Consider the following 16,158-nt stretch of genomic DNA (forward strand, 5'->3'; position numbering starts at 1 on the left):
TGTGTGTGTGTGTGTGTGTGTGTGTGTGTGTGTGTGTGTGTGTGTGTATGTGTGTGCACTGTACACATTGTGTTTTCTCTGTGTATGAAAGCGTTTATACACGGGACCGGGTCGACCCTTCATTTGTGCACAAAAGTAACTTGTTGATCGAATTATTGATACCATTTTATATACTTGGATTTTTATCTGTCTTTCTCTACATCGCTCAACCGTTACATCCGATTATTTATTGTATTTTTATCAAATTGCACCTAGATATGATTGACATTCGGCTGTGCTTCATTTAGTTTAGTTTCTTATCAACTTACTCTGCAAATTCTATCGCATGAATTTTTTAAAATTCTGCACATCCGAACAACTACAATACATTTCCCATACAAAAAAGACAATATCAAATGGTTACGTTTTTTTCTATTCACATTCGATAAGAGCGCAAACCCTATAGTAACTATAGTAACCATATCTTTATATAGTTACATTTCAATTGTGTGAAAATGGATTTTTTTTCCAGTGCAACCATTAACCGAAGTTAAAATGTGCATTGTCAAAAGAAAAATCAATAAATTACTGAATGTGACAGATAAATGGGCCGTTTTTCCGTTGCATTGCGATAAGCTTACTTTTAAATATTTTATGTTGGCCCTCATTTTATTAAGGTTAATGCTTGCTGCACATTTATTTACGGAAATTCATAAAACTTATTGATTTTTTCACGACAAAACCACTTGAACGTGGCCCACTTCTGATCCATCTCCGTACATTGGAATTTATTTCATTTTATAAACATAAATTCCATTCAAATACTCCACGCTCATTGCGGATCATCCATTGCAATTGAGCTCTTGGTGCATTTCATCACTAGATTAATATACATTTTCATTTCATTTTTCATATGCAATCTAACTAGTAAAATAATTTGATTTTCGCATATGATCGTCTCATGCACTTTATCGTCAAGTTTCAGCTCTCTCCACATGACGCTTACATGCTTTGTTCTTCTTCTTCTTGCAAATTTTTCTTGAACCATCCATGTGTCCATATCCTTCTTCAACATAATCTTTCCATCGCCATCATGCATAATCAAAATGTTTCTCTTTTGGATGGAAATGTGGCACACTTTTAACAATTGTTCGATGCATCAACGGAATAGAGATGAAAAACCAATAATGCCACGCAAATAGAAATGTTCATGAATTGCATATTCTCTTTTTGAAACTTTATAGCCACAAAGGACATTTAAGTCAGATTACTTTGTGCTTTTATGATTTATGTGCGTACATTTCAAATTTAAAATTCACAACCAACACACTCAATGGCTTGTTTGATAAATGCCCGAGAGAAACGAACAAACGATAATAATAAATCTGATGCGTTTGCATACAGTTTCGAGACTGTACCGTGCATAGTGTAGTTATTTGTGTGAATGTGTGTGTGTGTATGAGAGAGAGAGAGAGAGAATTTGTGTGAAATATGCGTATGGGTTAGCAATTGATTGTCGTGTTGTCACTCTTTTTGTATGCATGAAGAAATCTAGAGTCAAGAAACATATGTAATACATCTGTGACATAAACCTCTCTGAGTCTATCATAACCCCATGGTTGTGTCTTAAGCAACAAAGATTATAAAAATAATCAGTGTGAATGTGGATTTTGTTCCGTTTTGATGTTTCTCTCTCTCTCTCTCTTTCTCCATTTTCTATTGCATATTGCTTTCCACTGCAATAAATTCTTGTGTGCACCATCAGCTTGATGCTCAAAGTGAATTTATTAGCGATTCCTTTTATTATTTGCGTTATCGTTATTATTCTTTAAAGATATTTCATCACCGTTTAGTACGAACAAAATGTGAACATTGTGACATGGCAATGGGGCTACTATGATTCAGTCAACCAAAAGTTCGAACGATCCACGATTCAATTCAGCTATGATGCGATTTATTTGTAGTTAATACATTTTTCTGCTTGCTTTCACATCGCTTTTTAGCCAGGTAAAAATGAAAAAAATTTAATGTACACCATTAAAATGACCCATACTCCTCAGAGCATTAATTCAGGCTCAATGATTTTACATTTCTACAAAATAATCATATTTCTGACCGTTGCTAAATTTTTGGTCTTTTGCACTCACTTAACGCTGTCTCCAATTCAATTAAACATTCATTGCAATCTCTCTCAACCATATAACCCATATACAGTAGTTTAAAATATTCAAAACACGTACACTCTATGCCTTTTCTCAAAACACGTACCGTCCATGCTGTTTGCTTCATGCTTGTTGTATTTTGCATTAGTTTGTTCTATGTCTATCTTATATTGTTCTTGAACTTTTCTTCTTTAAACATTTTCTTTTTCGTTTCTTTTTTGTATGCTCATCGGTAGATGTACGATTCGAGAGAATTTGCGAACCAATTATCAATTGCCATCTGGAATTAATATGTTAAAAGTGCCAAAAAGTTTAAAATGTTACATCGATTTAATGGATTAACAAGCAATGTGGTCCAATTATACAAGTTTGTGCGGTCGTTTTGTTGTTCGAAAAATGGAAAATACTTTACACCAGACACCACAACGCTTCAAATCTATATAAAGGACATGGAAGAACGAAGTTACGGAATACGAAGAGAGGAGAAAATATTATCGGTTGGGTCGCAGCTTGAACGAAAATATTCCTGCAGAGAGTATCTCTTTACACACTAATGAAAATAGAACCAAGAATATTCTATCATAGAAATATATATATACATTTTACCGGTGCCAAGAACAAATCGACTTTTTCTTTTAAGCAAAAACAAAAATGAGCCAATTGACCTTTGCTTTAATTGTGACTGAATTTATGCAAATGACGTTGTTACAAATCATTGGGCACACACAATGGCCCATGCAATGATGGACGAATGAAATGCGAGACAATGAAGAATAAAAAGATGATTGCGTTGTTCTTTTTTTCCATTCGTTGACTTTCTTTGAACCAATCGACCGCTTGAGTTATTTTAATTTCGTGATACGTTAAATATTTGACTGTTTCGGTAAGAATAGAAGACAAGATGAGAGAAGAAAAAAAATATTAATAATTAGGAAAATAAACAGAAGAGAATAATGATAGAATTATATTTATCGAGATGGTGCGCGCGTATATTTCGCTATAAAATTAATGGTATCCCCTCATTTTGCTTCTGCTTTTTCTGCCAATTCTCCAAATTTGGCGTATTCATTTTTGTGATTCGTAATTGATCTAATCTCAACGACGGATAACATTATTCATTCAATCAAAATTCATATTTAATCAAATTCAAAATACAAACGCTGAAATAAATGATTAAAAAAAAATTCGTGTGCTGCGTGACATTGGCATTAACCAAAGAGAGTCAAAGCGATATTTTAGTGCTGCTTATGATTGCTGATAAAAAATATCATGGAACGAAAGAAAAAAAATGTGGATCGAATAAGAAGATCTGTTTATGGGATTCATTTCAACAAATTGCAATTTTCCGGCGAAGAGACTTTGTCGTGTATTATTTTAGTGCGCTAAGCTTACGTCATCTTTACGGTTAATCTTCATCGGAACCTTTTTCAAGGAATATTTTATGGTTATTGCGACTATTATGGTGGCTGCTGTAAACCTCCGGCAAATTTCGAATGGCTTACAAAATGTCGAAATCATACTAATTTTGTGAAATGTGTCAGCGTGCAAACGGCTGTTATGTAAATAAATTAAATACCTATAGGTTGGGTGTAAAAGCATTCGCAAGTTCATTTAATTGGACTTTGGTACCGTGCGCACACACCAGCTGTAGCTTCTTATTTTCTGTAGTTTTTTACATTTACTTTTATCGCAACTCATCGTCTTGAGGAGATCACTTTTAATTGTGATGCACTCACGTGCGTATGAGTATGTTTAAGTGCCACCGTACATATGCTTGACACTTTTCAAATTGGAATTTGTGTATGTGTGCGTGTACGAGAACTGTGCGTGCGCGCTCCAACAGATTTACAGCCAGAGCATAAGGTAAGCTCTGTATTTTGATTTGAGGTTAACAGTCAAAGGAAACAACTATTGACTTAACAGTATCATCATTAGGTATGTAAATGTGGAACGGAGATATGTTCGCAAAAGCAAAACGTTTTATTTTAATAGCCACTTTAGTCACTGGGTTTATTCGTTATTCTTGTTGTTTTTTTTTATTCTCTTTCTGTTTCACACACACACACACAAAATTATGTTCCTCTTGGGAGGTGATTTTTTCTCGGGCCGTACATCATCCGCCAACTCTCTGTTGTATATTTAAGCGGTAATTTGGCCGCGATGTTATACAAATCGTGTATATTTATATCTGTTATAAATTGTTATGTGCGTATCACAAAGTAAATGTTTGAATACAAGTGAATTTCGCATGAATCGTATTTTGGTGTGCATTTAATGTTATGGTTTACAAATGAAATGGGACAATCAATCGTTCATTAATTTGTTTCAATTCAAAAGTTTTATCTATTTGAAAAGTTGGAAGGACTGAAAATGTCGAGGTGTGATCAAAACCAAACCAACACGTGAATGGACGAATTTTTGTAATTTTGCTTGTGGCCTGAGCGTACTCATGATATAGATATTATTTCTTCTCATGCCAGACTTTGTAAAGCTTTTTTGAGTGCGTTTTATTAAAACTTTCGAATGTTTGGAAAAACTTTTTGCCTTTATTTGGCTTGAAATACATTTTCTAGGGTAACGCATCCTGGTATTGTGTGTTTCCACCGATTACGGTCAAAAAATTACACCATTGACCAGAGTAGTATATTGGCTATCTGAATGTCCGCTGATATTCTATGCTGGCGCTGAGCCGCTGAGTGTGTCAAATACAATGCAAAATTAGTACAATAGTCATCAGCCGACAGTGGGAATGTGTGATTTTCTTTTCTTTTTATGCGAAATTTCTTCAATTCTGTGTTACGTCGTTGCATTGTATTCAACGCGCTCAGCTACTGAGCACCAGCGTCTGAGAATATAGCTGATATACTGCTCTGCACTTGATCGAGATGGAAGACAGCTTCAGTAAAGATTGTGTTGTACCGTGCACCAGAGCAATTTCAAATCATAAATGAGGGAAACAAAATTATTTTCTTCGACGCTTTCACGCACAAATAAGGCTTTGAACGTTGGTCATTTCGTTTAAAATTGTGTTAACTTTGTCATCCCACGCATTTAACATCGAGCCGTTGCATTTATTATTTACGATAGCGAGAGAATAAGTTGACAGCAGTGAACAAGGCCAAAGGTAAAAAAGGTTCAAAATATACTCTCTCTCTCGCTCTCGCTCTCGCTCTCCTTTCCCGAGTTAATGTTGGACATTGTGATTTTTCCTTCTCTATTTCAATAGCCGCCAAAGTAACGAGACGACGAAAGAGGGAGAGAAACAGGGAACAAGAGGAAGTTTTATGTATTTTATGGATGTTTATATGCACATTATATTTTACATTGTTCCTTTGCTTCATCCTCTTTCATATTCTTTGTCTTCGCCATACAGTCAGGACGCTGTTCATTCGATTCGCATGTTCCCTATTATTTTTTCTTCTTCTCTTCGTTGAAAGCGAATCCACTCAGTAAACAAACATTGGCCCCCCGATGTGGTCGTACATTGTGCAGTTACAACGTTAACATCCATTGCTGTTGTGTAAAATAGTCATATAAAGCGCAACACATAAACAATGAAATCATTTCCTTTTGCTTGATTGAACTGCTATATGGGCGCTGGACGCTTAAGCTTACACGGCAGTTTTTATGCAGGCGTAAAAGTCAACTTGGAAAAACATTTCATAGAAAATCAAACACTTGACACTGAAACAACGATATAACCAAAGCAGCATACAATCTTACATACAAGAAAAACCAACACCGTACGCAACGATTCTGAACTGGAAATTAAAACGAGTCAACAGAGAGGCAGTGTAAAGTAACTGTGTCACAGATAAAAGCTTGTACATTGTGCCTAAAATATTACGGATTGTTTTATATACGAAAAGGAAGAACTCAGATTGTCGCATATACAGGGTCATCCAATTGCATCTTTTGAATGTGTTTTATTTTCTTTAAATGGTCTAGGTAGGTAAGTTCTCATTTCTGCGGATAAGACATATCTATTTTTTTCTCATTAACACTTAAACATCTGTCACGTTGAAATGTTCAAACTATTTGATTGGAAACAGATGGCATATATGTCATAATTCAAGAGGTTCAAATGGATGACCCTGTACGTAGCACCACAAAACGGAAAGCATGAAACTATATATGTAGAAAATGTATATGTTCAGGAAGTGTCGTTTGTTCCAATTCTTCGGCGATTATTTTTCTTAGCTTTTTCCACCTAATAGCTGTATTCACTATTCTTTTAACTTGTTCCTGGCTGTTGCTACTTTTGTTTTTGCCTCAATACATATTCCTTCCTGCTGTCATGCAATTGACTTTTGAGCATAGTTTCGCATTTTTTGTTCGTAGCTTTTTCTATGTTTCCCTTTCGAACGGTTGTGGTTTGTCGCTGATTTTGTTCTTTGTTATAATTCAGCCTAATTACTGTCTGTAGTCATGAATATTAGCCACAAATACAGAGAAACGAGAGAAGAAAAAAAATTCGATCGCGGATGGAAAGAATATATATATACACGGGCAACAAAACAAAACAGCCAATCGAGTTTGTTCGATTTAATAATATGAGCATAAAGCATACGATATGCTTGAAATTGAGTGAAACTTACTTGTACGTGTCCTCGCTCACATTAATTCGACCGGGTGCGCCAGTTGTTTCCGTTCGACTTGTCAAATTCACTGTATTCCCAAATAGACAATATCGTGGCATTCGATTTCCAATAACACCTGTCACAACTTCTCCCGAATGTATGCCAATCGTGATTTTCTATGCGAACGAAATTTGTAATGAACAAAAGAAACAATAGAATGAGAGAAAAAATAGACATAAAATATTTCAAAATGGTGATTGCGATTTCGCATTCTTTGTTTTTTACTATGGATGAGATTCAATAAAAGTGGAAAGAGAGGGAGAGAGAAAGAATAAAAGTATACTTCCAATCAAACAATATTGCATTCGAAGCAAATATTCATGCAAACAATGTAAATTGTAAAATCGAAAATAGAATGGATTTAAAAAAAATAAAACGATCGATCGAAACGTTTCTAGAGTAATTTCCTGCTAGCATATTGTGGCGTCATGTCGTTTCATTTGATTTTCTATAGCTTATGCTGCTTTTGGTATATATTTTTCTCTAACGCTAAGAACTCAATTCGAATCTATGTCATTTTGGTAACAAAAATTTAGACAACGTGCCATGCAAACATGTAAAATGTTCATTGAGTTTCAATGCAGCCAGAAAATGGAATAATTGATTTCAATTTAACCAATTTGATTGATTAATTTACGTAATTGATGCTCAATAGAACACGTATATCGAACGAAGGACATTTTTTACTCCCGTACAACCTGGCATTTTTACTTCAGCAATACATGCCCCACAGCATACATGCAAAGGTTTGAATATTTCATCAGTCATCGTTGATGTCAAATTTCAAACATGCAAAATCAGTGTATGCAATAGTATCAGTTAGCTTGACAAATTCAATGGGTAACAATACCTGAATGCAAGAATAGAAATCAAACGTAACGTGAAACCAAGTGCAAGAAAATTAAATGCGATTTCCCGAGAGAGAGAGAGAGAAAAGCAAAAGTGTGTGAATGTCTTCAATTGGAAACACTTATCCCATTTGGAATTGCATGTGAAGAAAATGTTTCGTGATACTTGTCATCATTATTGTTGTAATTAATTTCACCAAAGACGCTCGGGCGTAAGAAGTCTAAGTTACAAACGGTTTAGCAATTTTTCTTCTCACTCTTTATCCATCACCATCTATTTCTCTCTTTCAATTGAATTTTGTGAAAGTGTCACTTTCACAAAGTAACACTTTCGCACACATAAAAGATAGAACGAGAAAACGGAGCGCGAAGAAAATGTAATTAAGTTTCGTTTAATCGAATCAAGTCAAAGAAAATTTGTCGGGATATTAAAAAATTCAATTAGCTGGTGGAATTTCTGAATTATTCCGAGCAAATCGAAAAGGTGCGCACGTGAAAGATAGAGCCGAACGACTGCGTAAAAGAGCGATAGACTGAATGTGAATCGAGTCGATGGCTAAAGAAAGATTGAACATGAAAATAAAATTGTTATATCGAAGTGTGAAGCAGTGTCATTACATTTCAGGAATATTTCACTTTTTGTTCATCGAATCTTCGTGACACATTTTTTACGGCACTCGATGACGGTGTCGGAAGCGTGACGATACTGCAAAGAATCGCAGTTAAAATTATATGACTAAAAAATGGTTCGATTCAATTTTCCAATTGCTTTAATCCGCAAGAAAGAGAAATATTACGCTTATTACATTATTACATTTTGCCTTTTTCGTTTCCATATTTCTTTCTGTTGCGCAGCATTTTAATTTTGCTCCATCTATAGCTCATTCTATTTTTCATTCATACACTTCGATCTCTGTCTATTGCGTGCCATACTTTTGCTACTTTTTTGCACGTTCGTTATGATGAGCGAATTAAATTTCGTGGTAAATACACACCGAAGTAAATCACACAAAAGAATGTATCTGCATCGCAGACACAATGCACTCGGTCATATTATTCTATTTCAGACTTTTATTTATTAAACTACCACAAAATCATCAAAATGAAATGAAATATAGCAAACCGACCGCAAACACAATTTCAAAATATTTCACTGATGCACTGTTTCGAATACATAATGATTAAATTTCGATAATGTCAACGACAACGAAGACAAACAAAAGTAATTAGAACTTCAATCAGACACCGTGCATTTTTATTTCTAATCAAATATTCTCCATCACCTCAATAATGGACGATGTGAATTGAAACGTTTTCAAGTAATGTATTGGTGTATTCTTTAAGCTTTTTTTAACAGAAATCCCTTTTTTGTTTTCTTCTGTAGCACACAATTCACATAAATGGAAAAATTTAATACTTTGTTGTCTTCAATTCGTTCATATCGTTGTATTGGAATGAATGCCTTTACATTTTTTTTTGAATAATATGTTTATCGTCTGCTCGAATGAATATGAAACCAGCATAGCATGTGTTTGGTCAATGACAGAAGAAAACATTCTAAACGTTTTGTTGTCTGCTGTGTGTCATCAGGTGTCGTTTTCGTGATAATATTCGAACATAATCAGAAGCTTGTCGCTCAACGATTTCATGGTTTATGCCTATAGGCATTGTATACACTCAATGTTCATTTAAACGGTAGTATGTGAAAGAAAAAAAATATTTGCATCATCGGGTGGCGATGCGTAAATCAGTAGTTTGATCGAAATATAGTTCTTCTTCTTCAGACGCCATATTCGAATTTGCGTGCGTAGCACAAAAACTAAGTGAGCTGTAGCCAGAGCATGGAAATAATGACAGCTCGGCCACGCTTTATTGGAGACTAGTACCGCTGGCAACCGCAGAACTATATAGAATTATTTGGTGGCGTTAGTAAGTAATGTTGTCTTATTGCCATACTTTGGTTGTAGCTTCCACATAGAAGAAAAAGCAGAGCCAGCCATGAATGTGTGTATATTTTTTACGACTTGAATACAACATCAAAGAATCCGGAATGAAGATATGTACGTGAAAGAAATGGAAAAATTCAATAAATTCTATCGAACATGTTTTGTATTGTTACAAAATACCTTTTTCATACACTCCCTCTAGCCTATTCGTTCAGCCATTTTTCTTTTTCTTTAGAGAACAGTCTCTTTTTGTTATTCTTTTTTTCATCTTTTTTCCTCTTTATTTTTCTTTTTTTTAAAACCCTGAAGTCCGTTTTTTCTTATCTTTTTCATAGAAATTTCAACCATGAATTCGTGAAATCAATACGAGCACAACGAACATATGCCAACACATGTGCCAAATAATACGTTTCATTCGACAGAAATTGAAAAAAAAAACGAAATATGTAAACGTGAACGATTGAACAGCAAAAAAATGGCATGCAAACGAACCAAAAAGAAATGGAATGAAAATTGATATTTGGTTGTTGTTCACTTACCACCGGTTCGGCACCCATTTGAACATATTTAGCCATGTCCATCATATCTAAGGCCAGTTTTGCAATCCATTTGGCATGATTTTCGCATGCTTCTGGTAGTCCGGACACCGCCATGTACTTATCGCCAACAGTTTCGACCTATGTGCACAGAGAGCATCAATGTAATCATCATCATTTTATCCGACACAAGGTAAATCCAAAAATATACGCTTTGTGAAAGGAAAGCAATGGAATAATCGAAAATGCCACACAAAAAATAATAACGAACAAAAAAAAATCACTCGTTTCCAAACGAACAAATACGAAAAATGGAGGTCATTCTCTAGTCATTTATTTTTTCCTAGTTTTTTTTCTCTGTTACCGTAACCGAAGATATAAAGTTTGGGAAAAAAATGTTTGGTGATAAAGAGCAACCAAGCTGATGGTGAGTTAATTGCCATGCAATATATGTAGAGAATTTTCTGTGCTCATTTCGGTTGTTCATTATATTTGAGGAATGAATAGCAAGAAATACTGGTTACGGCACTGATCACATCATATTTAAGCTCTGGTCAAGAGCCGCTTTTTCGGCATAATCTTGTTTATTTTAGTCTTTAAACTATCGATTTATTTGTCGACGATATCAAGTTACTTGATATTAAACATCCATTTTTGTCTCCGCAGTTGACCACGATTATTATGATTATTATTATATTTTGTTTGAAAATAATGATGATCATCGAGTGTGATCAAATTTATATCGGTTTACTTACTTTGTAGATGTTTGGTATACGTTTTGTGTCACACAATGCATCGAATATTGTGTACAGTTCATTTAACATTTTCACAATTTTCATGGCACCCTCTGCGTCTGTATTTGCTGCACAATACTGTGCAAAACCAACGATACCAGAAAACAGCAACGTTACCGTGTCATACCTGTTGTGTGTGTGTGTGGATTTCCAGCCAAATTGGATATTTGAACAAATGAGAAGGAAGAAATACACAGATGAGAAGCGATAAAAATCGAAAAAGCAACAACAACAACAAAAAAATAAGTGGAATTCAGTTATTTATGAAAATAACCGAAAGTAAATTTTACTAATAATATCGACGATTTTGTGCTTTTGTTTGGAAAATAGGGAAAAAAAAAGCATAAACACTCCCCAAAAATATGTTATCGACGAATTGGAACATCGAACATATGATGTACAGTTATTTCCTTTATCCCATATCATTCTAAGGCATCCTTGTTGCGGTGAAATAAGTATTTTATTTAAAATGAATTATGGGAACATTGCTTACGGTGACGACGAAAATGGTGAGACATTGTTTTCATGCAGGCGGGATATTGTACCCATGTCAAATGAATGAGAGTAAACCATAAAAAGATGCCAATGAATTGACAAAAGCAAACATAAAAAAAAGTTCCTTCCTGCTGTGTGATACTTCATCGAATATTTCGAGAAAAACCAACCGTTTTTCGGTTTGACATAATTTTAGTTGAGTAGTAAATTGAGTGTGTGCCTTTTTTTCTCAATGTTCTTCATGAATATCGTATGAAATAAGCTTCAATCACAAAGTGACAAGCAAAGCAGAATTAATTATTTCAAACCAAAATAGATTGGTGATTGATGTGCTGATAAAAATGTCTAACGACAACTAGTACTCTCATTAATCTTTTCATTTACATTCAAAACCAAATAACTGGGTGTATGAGCGTATTACACATATAATATCGTAGATTTGGTATTTTGATCTGAATTTTTTGCACTTATCATTAAGAGTATCATTTTCAATGGCCTTTTTTTAAAAAAAAATGTAAATTTTCGTCCATTTTAAGAGTTTAAAAGTGTTTCGCTTTAAAGTTGGGCGTTGACGATCATATTAATTATTTAAATAGATTCATACCGTTTTGGTGCGACCGGTCTCTGATGCCGGAGCTCATTTGCAACGGTGATTGGTAGCACGGAATAGAGCAGCCTGTTTGAACACAGAAAAAAGTTTCAAAATTATTTTATGAGTACGATAGAAAAAAACCCGATCTGATGAAGAAAAAAAACTCGAACACATCGAACAAATCAAACTAGCATTCAACAACACCTGGTATTTGCAAATGGGAAACTGTGTCGATGCATAAGTTATCGAGTATAAATTTATGTATACAGTATGGGTGTAAGTTGTGATGTGTTGGTTTATTATACTATATTTCTATTCGATGGATGTTCGTTAAAACTTACCTATCGGTTTTTTGCTTTTCACTTTCCAGCTCACGATACGTTTGCTGTAATTTGTCAGTGAGCACTTCTAAATTTCTCGTTAATTTATATCCGGCTTCGAATTGTTCAGACAACAAAACTAAATCACGTGTCGCATCATGTATTGGAACATCAGATATATACAATCCTTTCCTAGATATGTTGAAGTGATGGTTAAAAAAAATTCAAGCGAAATGTTAGTGAATGGAACAAATAAATGGTAGAAAAATCGAAATTGTGACCGTAGGGAGAGGGATATAATAAACGAACCGTTGTTCACCGACTAGATAAGTCGGAAGTTGGAAAATTGTAAAAAGGCGAACCATGTTCGAAACCATAAGATACACATCAAACAGAATCGTAATCTAATTGAAAACGTTTGTACAGCATAACGTCACGAGTTGTCAGGAGAGTAAAGAAGCAAATAAAAACAACACAAATACACAATATACAGCAACGACGACTGAACAAATAGACGCTGAAGACGAAAAAGTCGTACAGTGAGATATTTGCCATTTTAATCTGTAGTATGTTATTGTTTGACTATACCAGAATCTGATGTGCACATTTTATGTTATCAGACACTTGGGACGCGCTCAAAATACGAATCACACATGAGACAGGAGGATATACTATATATATATACACACACACACACACTCGCACATGCTTTCAAGCACACGCGAAAAACAAAAAAATATATATGCAAATCGCCTTTTGAATATCGTACACAAGAAAACGCATGTATTCTGATTCAACATGATTTTATGCTAAATGTAATTACGAACACAATAATCATTGACAATAATGTTGATTTCCATGTAGATGATGAGAAAATTATACAACTGTCACAAGCATGTGTGTATTTGTGAGAGCGTACATGCTCTTTGTATATAATTTGTTTTCAAATTAATTTATTAAACAAGCAAAAGAAGAAAATGAAGAGAGAAAAAACAATGCCAAAGCATTATACAATGCCCGAAATTAAGCACATGAGACGCACATATACACTCATAATGTTATTACAATTTCGCATGCAAATTAAATTGCAGTGTACTATTCAAAAATGTCTTAACATGATGTTGACACTGTGCGCTGTCCCATTTGATGGTATTCTTATCAGTAATGTTATTTGAAACAAGCCAACATATTTGCATTTCAACGAGAGAACTCAACATTTTCCGTTGCTTCTTTTTCATTTTCATTTTCGTTTATTTTTCCTTACCAAAGTGTACGATTCGTTTATTCAATGTCAGCAATTTGTTGAAAAACCGATGAGAGAATAAGAGCGAAAGAGAGAGAAAATGACAATTATTATGGTTGACATTACAGATGAAAACGATTGCTGCATATAAAATGCTTTTGCATAAGAAGTAAAAAAATAGCAGTCACAATTGGGTGCACTTAAAGCTTCGTTTTTTCTTCGTAAAGACGATATTACAAGTGCAATATTGCATATGTGCACTGTTCATAAAATAATTGGCAAAAATAGAGGTTATTATATCCACTTTTCTTAGAATACAAGCGAAAAAAAAATCCATTGAAATCATTTCCGTTCGTTTTTTTTCTTCACAGTTCTGTGTTGTTGTTGTTAGTGCGTCAAATTAAATGGCAAATTAAACGACGAATGATAAAAATAATAATTGGAAACGCAATATTATCGCTGCAATTTCTTAAGCACACTTGTGAAGTGCCAGCTTTAGCGCGTGTCGATGCTTATTTTCCACTTAATCTTCTATGAATTATTCACTGTAGAAGAAATCAGAAGCGGGAAAAATTCACAATGATTGACAATAAAATTCCGTCAAAATGAAAGAAAAAAGCAATAATTGCATACAAAAAAAAAAAACAAACTCAAAATCAGGAAAAGTTTATTTCAAAATAATGCCATCAAATGGAAATTAAACTGACAAAAAAATTGGAATAGAATAAAACTGGTTTAATCGGATTTGTATCTATTTTCAAAATTGGCGATAGATCGAACATAATTCCCAGAATAAATTGCTGCATCAATTTCTTAATTCAGTTTTTTTTTTGCAAATTAAACTTACTTTGTTAGGTCGTCTAAGTTCATAACGCTCGGATAACATTGGAATAATATCAGATCCGTTTCGGCTATGTAAAGCATTTGACCCTGTGTTGGATCCAGATCAGACATCACGTCAGTAAACGTAGCAAGAAAAAAAAAATGTGAAAATGAGAAAACAGAGAGAAGGGAAAAAATGAACATTTAACATGAATATTTGATAACAGCACATTGCCTTAAATAACACGAAAATACGGATACGAAAATAAAAAAAAATTCGCTCATTCGAGCACATTGAATACATTCCATTCTGTATCCAGCGAATATTTGGTATAAGGAAAATTGGTATTGGTATCTTCTATCGGGGTCAAATCTTCTATTTAAATTAAAGTAATCGAAATACGAAACGAGCAGATTGAGCATTAAATAAATGAAAAGAAAAAAAGTGAATAAAGAGGTGTTGTATCGTCGCTAAAAAAATACGTTTAAAAAAATGCTCAAGGGTTACAAAAGTACGACCTCGTGTCTTTGATTCGACACAAAAACCCTATAAAATATTCAATATGAATTTTGAAAAATGTTTTGCTCGCGATAAACGTGTTGGTGTTGCACAGCAAATTACAAAATTGGAAATGATTATATTGGCTTACCTTGAGTCGTAAATAACCTTGTCCAGCTAACGCACCGGTTTTCGTTTTTAGTACATAAATCGTGTTGATATGTGCTAAAATATTATCAAAAGTGAGGTTTACGTGTGGCCGGACAGCTTCCAATACATCATTTAGTAGACAGTTTGTTTCAGTAAGCCTGCGATAACAGTTTGTTTGATTTGAGGAATGCGGCAAACAGACAGACACCAGGCATTGGTGACAAGAGACAGAAAAATGCAGAAAATATAAGATACACACAAAATATTACATGGCGTTTAGATAATTGTGTGAACACGAGCAATAACACTCATAACTTCTGACGGTGGAGATCCAGTGGTTTTTCATTCCACTCCGAGCAAAACTGATTACAGGGGACGGGGCAATTTGCCTCAAAAGTCCCTAGCAAAAGAATTTTTAAAAAATTACACTCAGTGGGGGTGGTAATTCGAACCCTCAGCCCCTAGTCAGAAGCTGTGTTAAGACTCCATTTAAATTAATGTAAAATAAAGGAAAAGATTGAATTTTCTCTTGTGAGCGTACTGCATCAATTAAATAGTAACTATCGCAAAGCAAAGATTGAAAGAGTAAAAAAACCAAACGACAAAGCTGTAAACTTTGTCAATTCGTGTGTTTTGGTGATTTGATTTCACCATTTTTCCGTTCATCCTTCGTCATTTTGACTGCAGACTATTCAGCAGAAAATTTCATTCACACAAACAGATAATGGTGAAATCAAAAAACACCAAGCCAAAATCAAATAAAACCGATTATTTGCGTTTCTATTCGTTTGTTATAACGATAGAATTTAAAAGTGATGTTGACTCTTTTTAGAGCATGAAAAAAGAACCTGACATTTGAAAAAATAAAACGAAAAAGAAAATGTGAAAATTGCGTTAAACACAAATGTTTATCTAACACTTACCTTGGAATGATTCTCGAAACGGATTTTCCAACTTGAACTATTTGCATATGTCTATCAAACATCATATGAAACGGAAATATTCTACAGAATGTTTCGGTCGATATTAAGCCCTCTGCGTACGCAAAAGCATCCCAGAAAAGTTTCGAATTTGTCGAGAGAGAAAGAGAGAGAGAGAGAGAGAGAGAGAGAGAGAGAGAGAGAGAGAGAGA

The 16,158-nt window shown here is 34.3% G+C and overlaps 2 protein-coding genes across 5 annotated transcripts in view; one reads left to right on the top strand and one right to left on the bottom strand.

Moving 5' to 3' along the window:
• LOC116345971 overlaps window positions 1-2,748 on the top strand; it is a 28,283-nt gene extending 25,535 nt beyond the window's left edge. For 2 of the 3 annotated variants that reach the window (XM_031775815.1, XM_031775816.1), the window contains one exon: window positions 2,378-2,748. In XM_031775815.1, the coding sequence (XP_031631675.1) occupies window positions 2,378-2,431 (54 nt within the window). In that variant the 3' untranslated portion in view covers window positions 2,432-2,748. Of the gene's footprint in view, window positions 1-1,813; window positions 1,902-2,377 lie in introns of those variants that run through there. The other variant, XM_031775818.1, reaches the window with a different exon arrangement.
• Window positions 1-16,158, bottom strand: part of LOC116345963 (guanylate cyclase soluble subunit beta-1) — a 119,122-nt gene that overhangs the window by 34,739 nt on the left and 68,225 nt on the right. For both annotated transcript variants that reach the window (XM_031775792.1, XM_031775791.1), the window contains exons 8-15: window positions 15,950-16,061; window positions 15,028-15,184; window positions 14,403-14,485; window positions 12,334-12,504; window positions 12,005-12,076; window positions 10,867-11,032; window positions 10,115-10,252; window positions 6,740-6,897 (exon numbers count right to left, since the gene is read on the bottom strand). In XM_031775792.1, the coding sequence (XP_031631652.1) occupies window positions 6,740-6,897; window positions 10,115-10,252; window positions 10,867-11,032; window positions 12,005-12,076; window positions 12,334-12,504; window positions 14,403-14,485; window positions 15,028-15,184; window positions 15,950-16,061 (1,057 nt within the window). The remainder of the gene's footprint in view (window positions 1-6,739; window positions 6,898-10,114; window positions 10,253-10,866; window positions 11,033-12,004; window positions 12,077-12,333; window positions 12,505-14,402; window positions 14,486-15,027; window positions 15,185-15,949; window positions 16,062-16,158) is intronic.

Source organism: Contarinia nasturtii, unplaced genomic scaffold (assembly GCF_009176525.2).
Source record: "Contarinia nasturtii isolate CC-2019 unplaced genomic scaffold, AAFC_CNas_1.1 Cnas_scaffold_1371, whole genome shotgun sequence".
NCBI classification, from domain to species: domain Eukaryota; kingdom Metazoa; phylum Arthropoda; class Insecta; order Diptera; family Cecidomyiidae; genus Contarinia; species Contarinia nasturtii.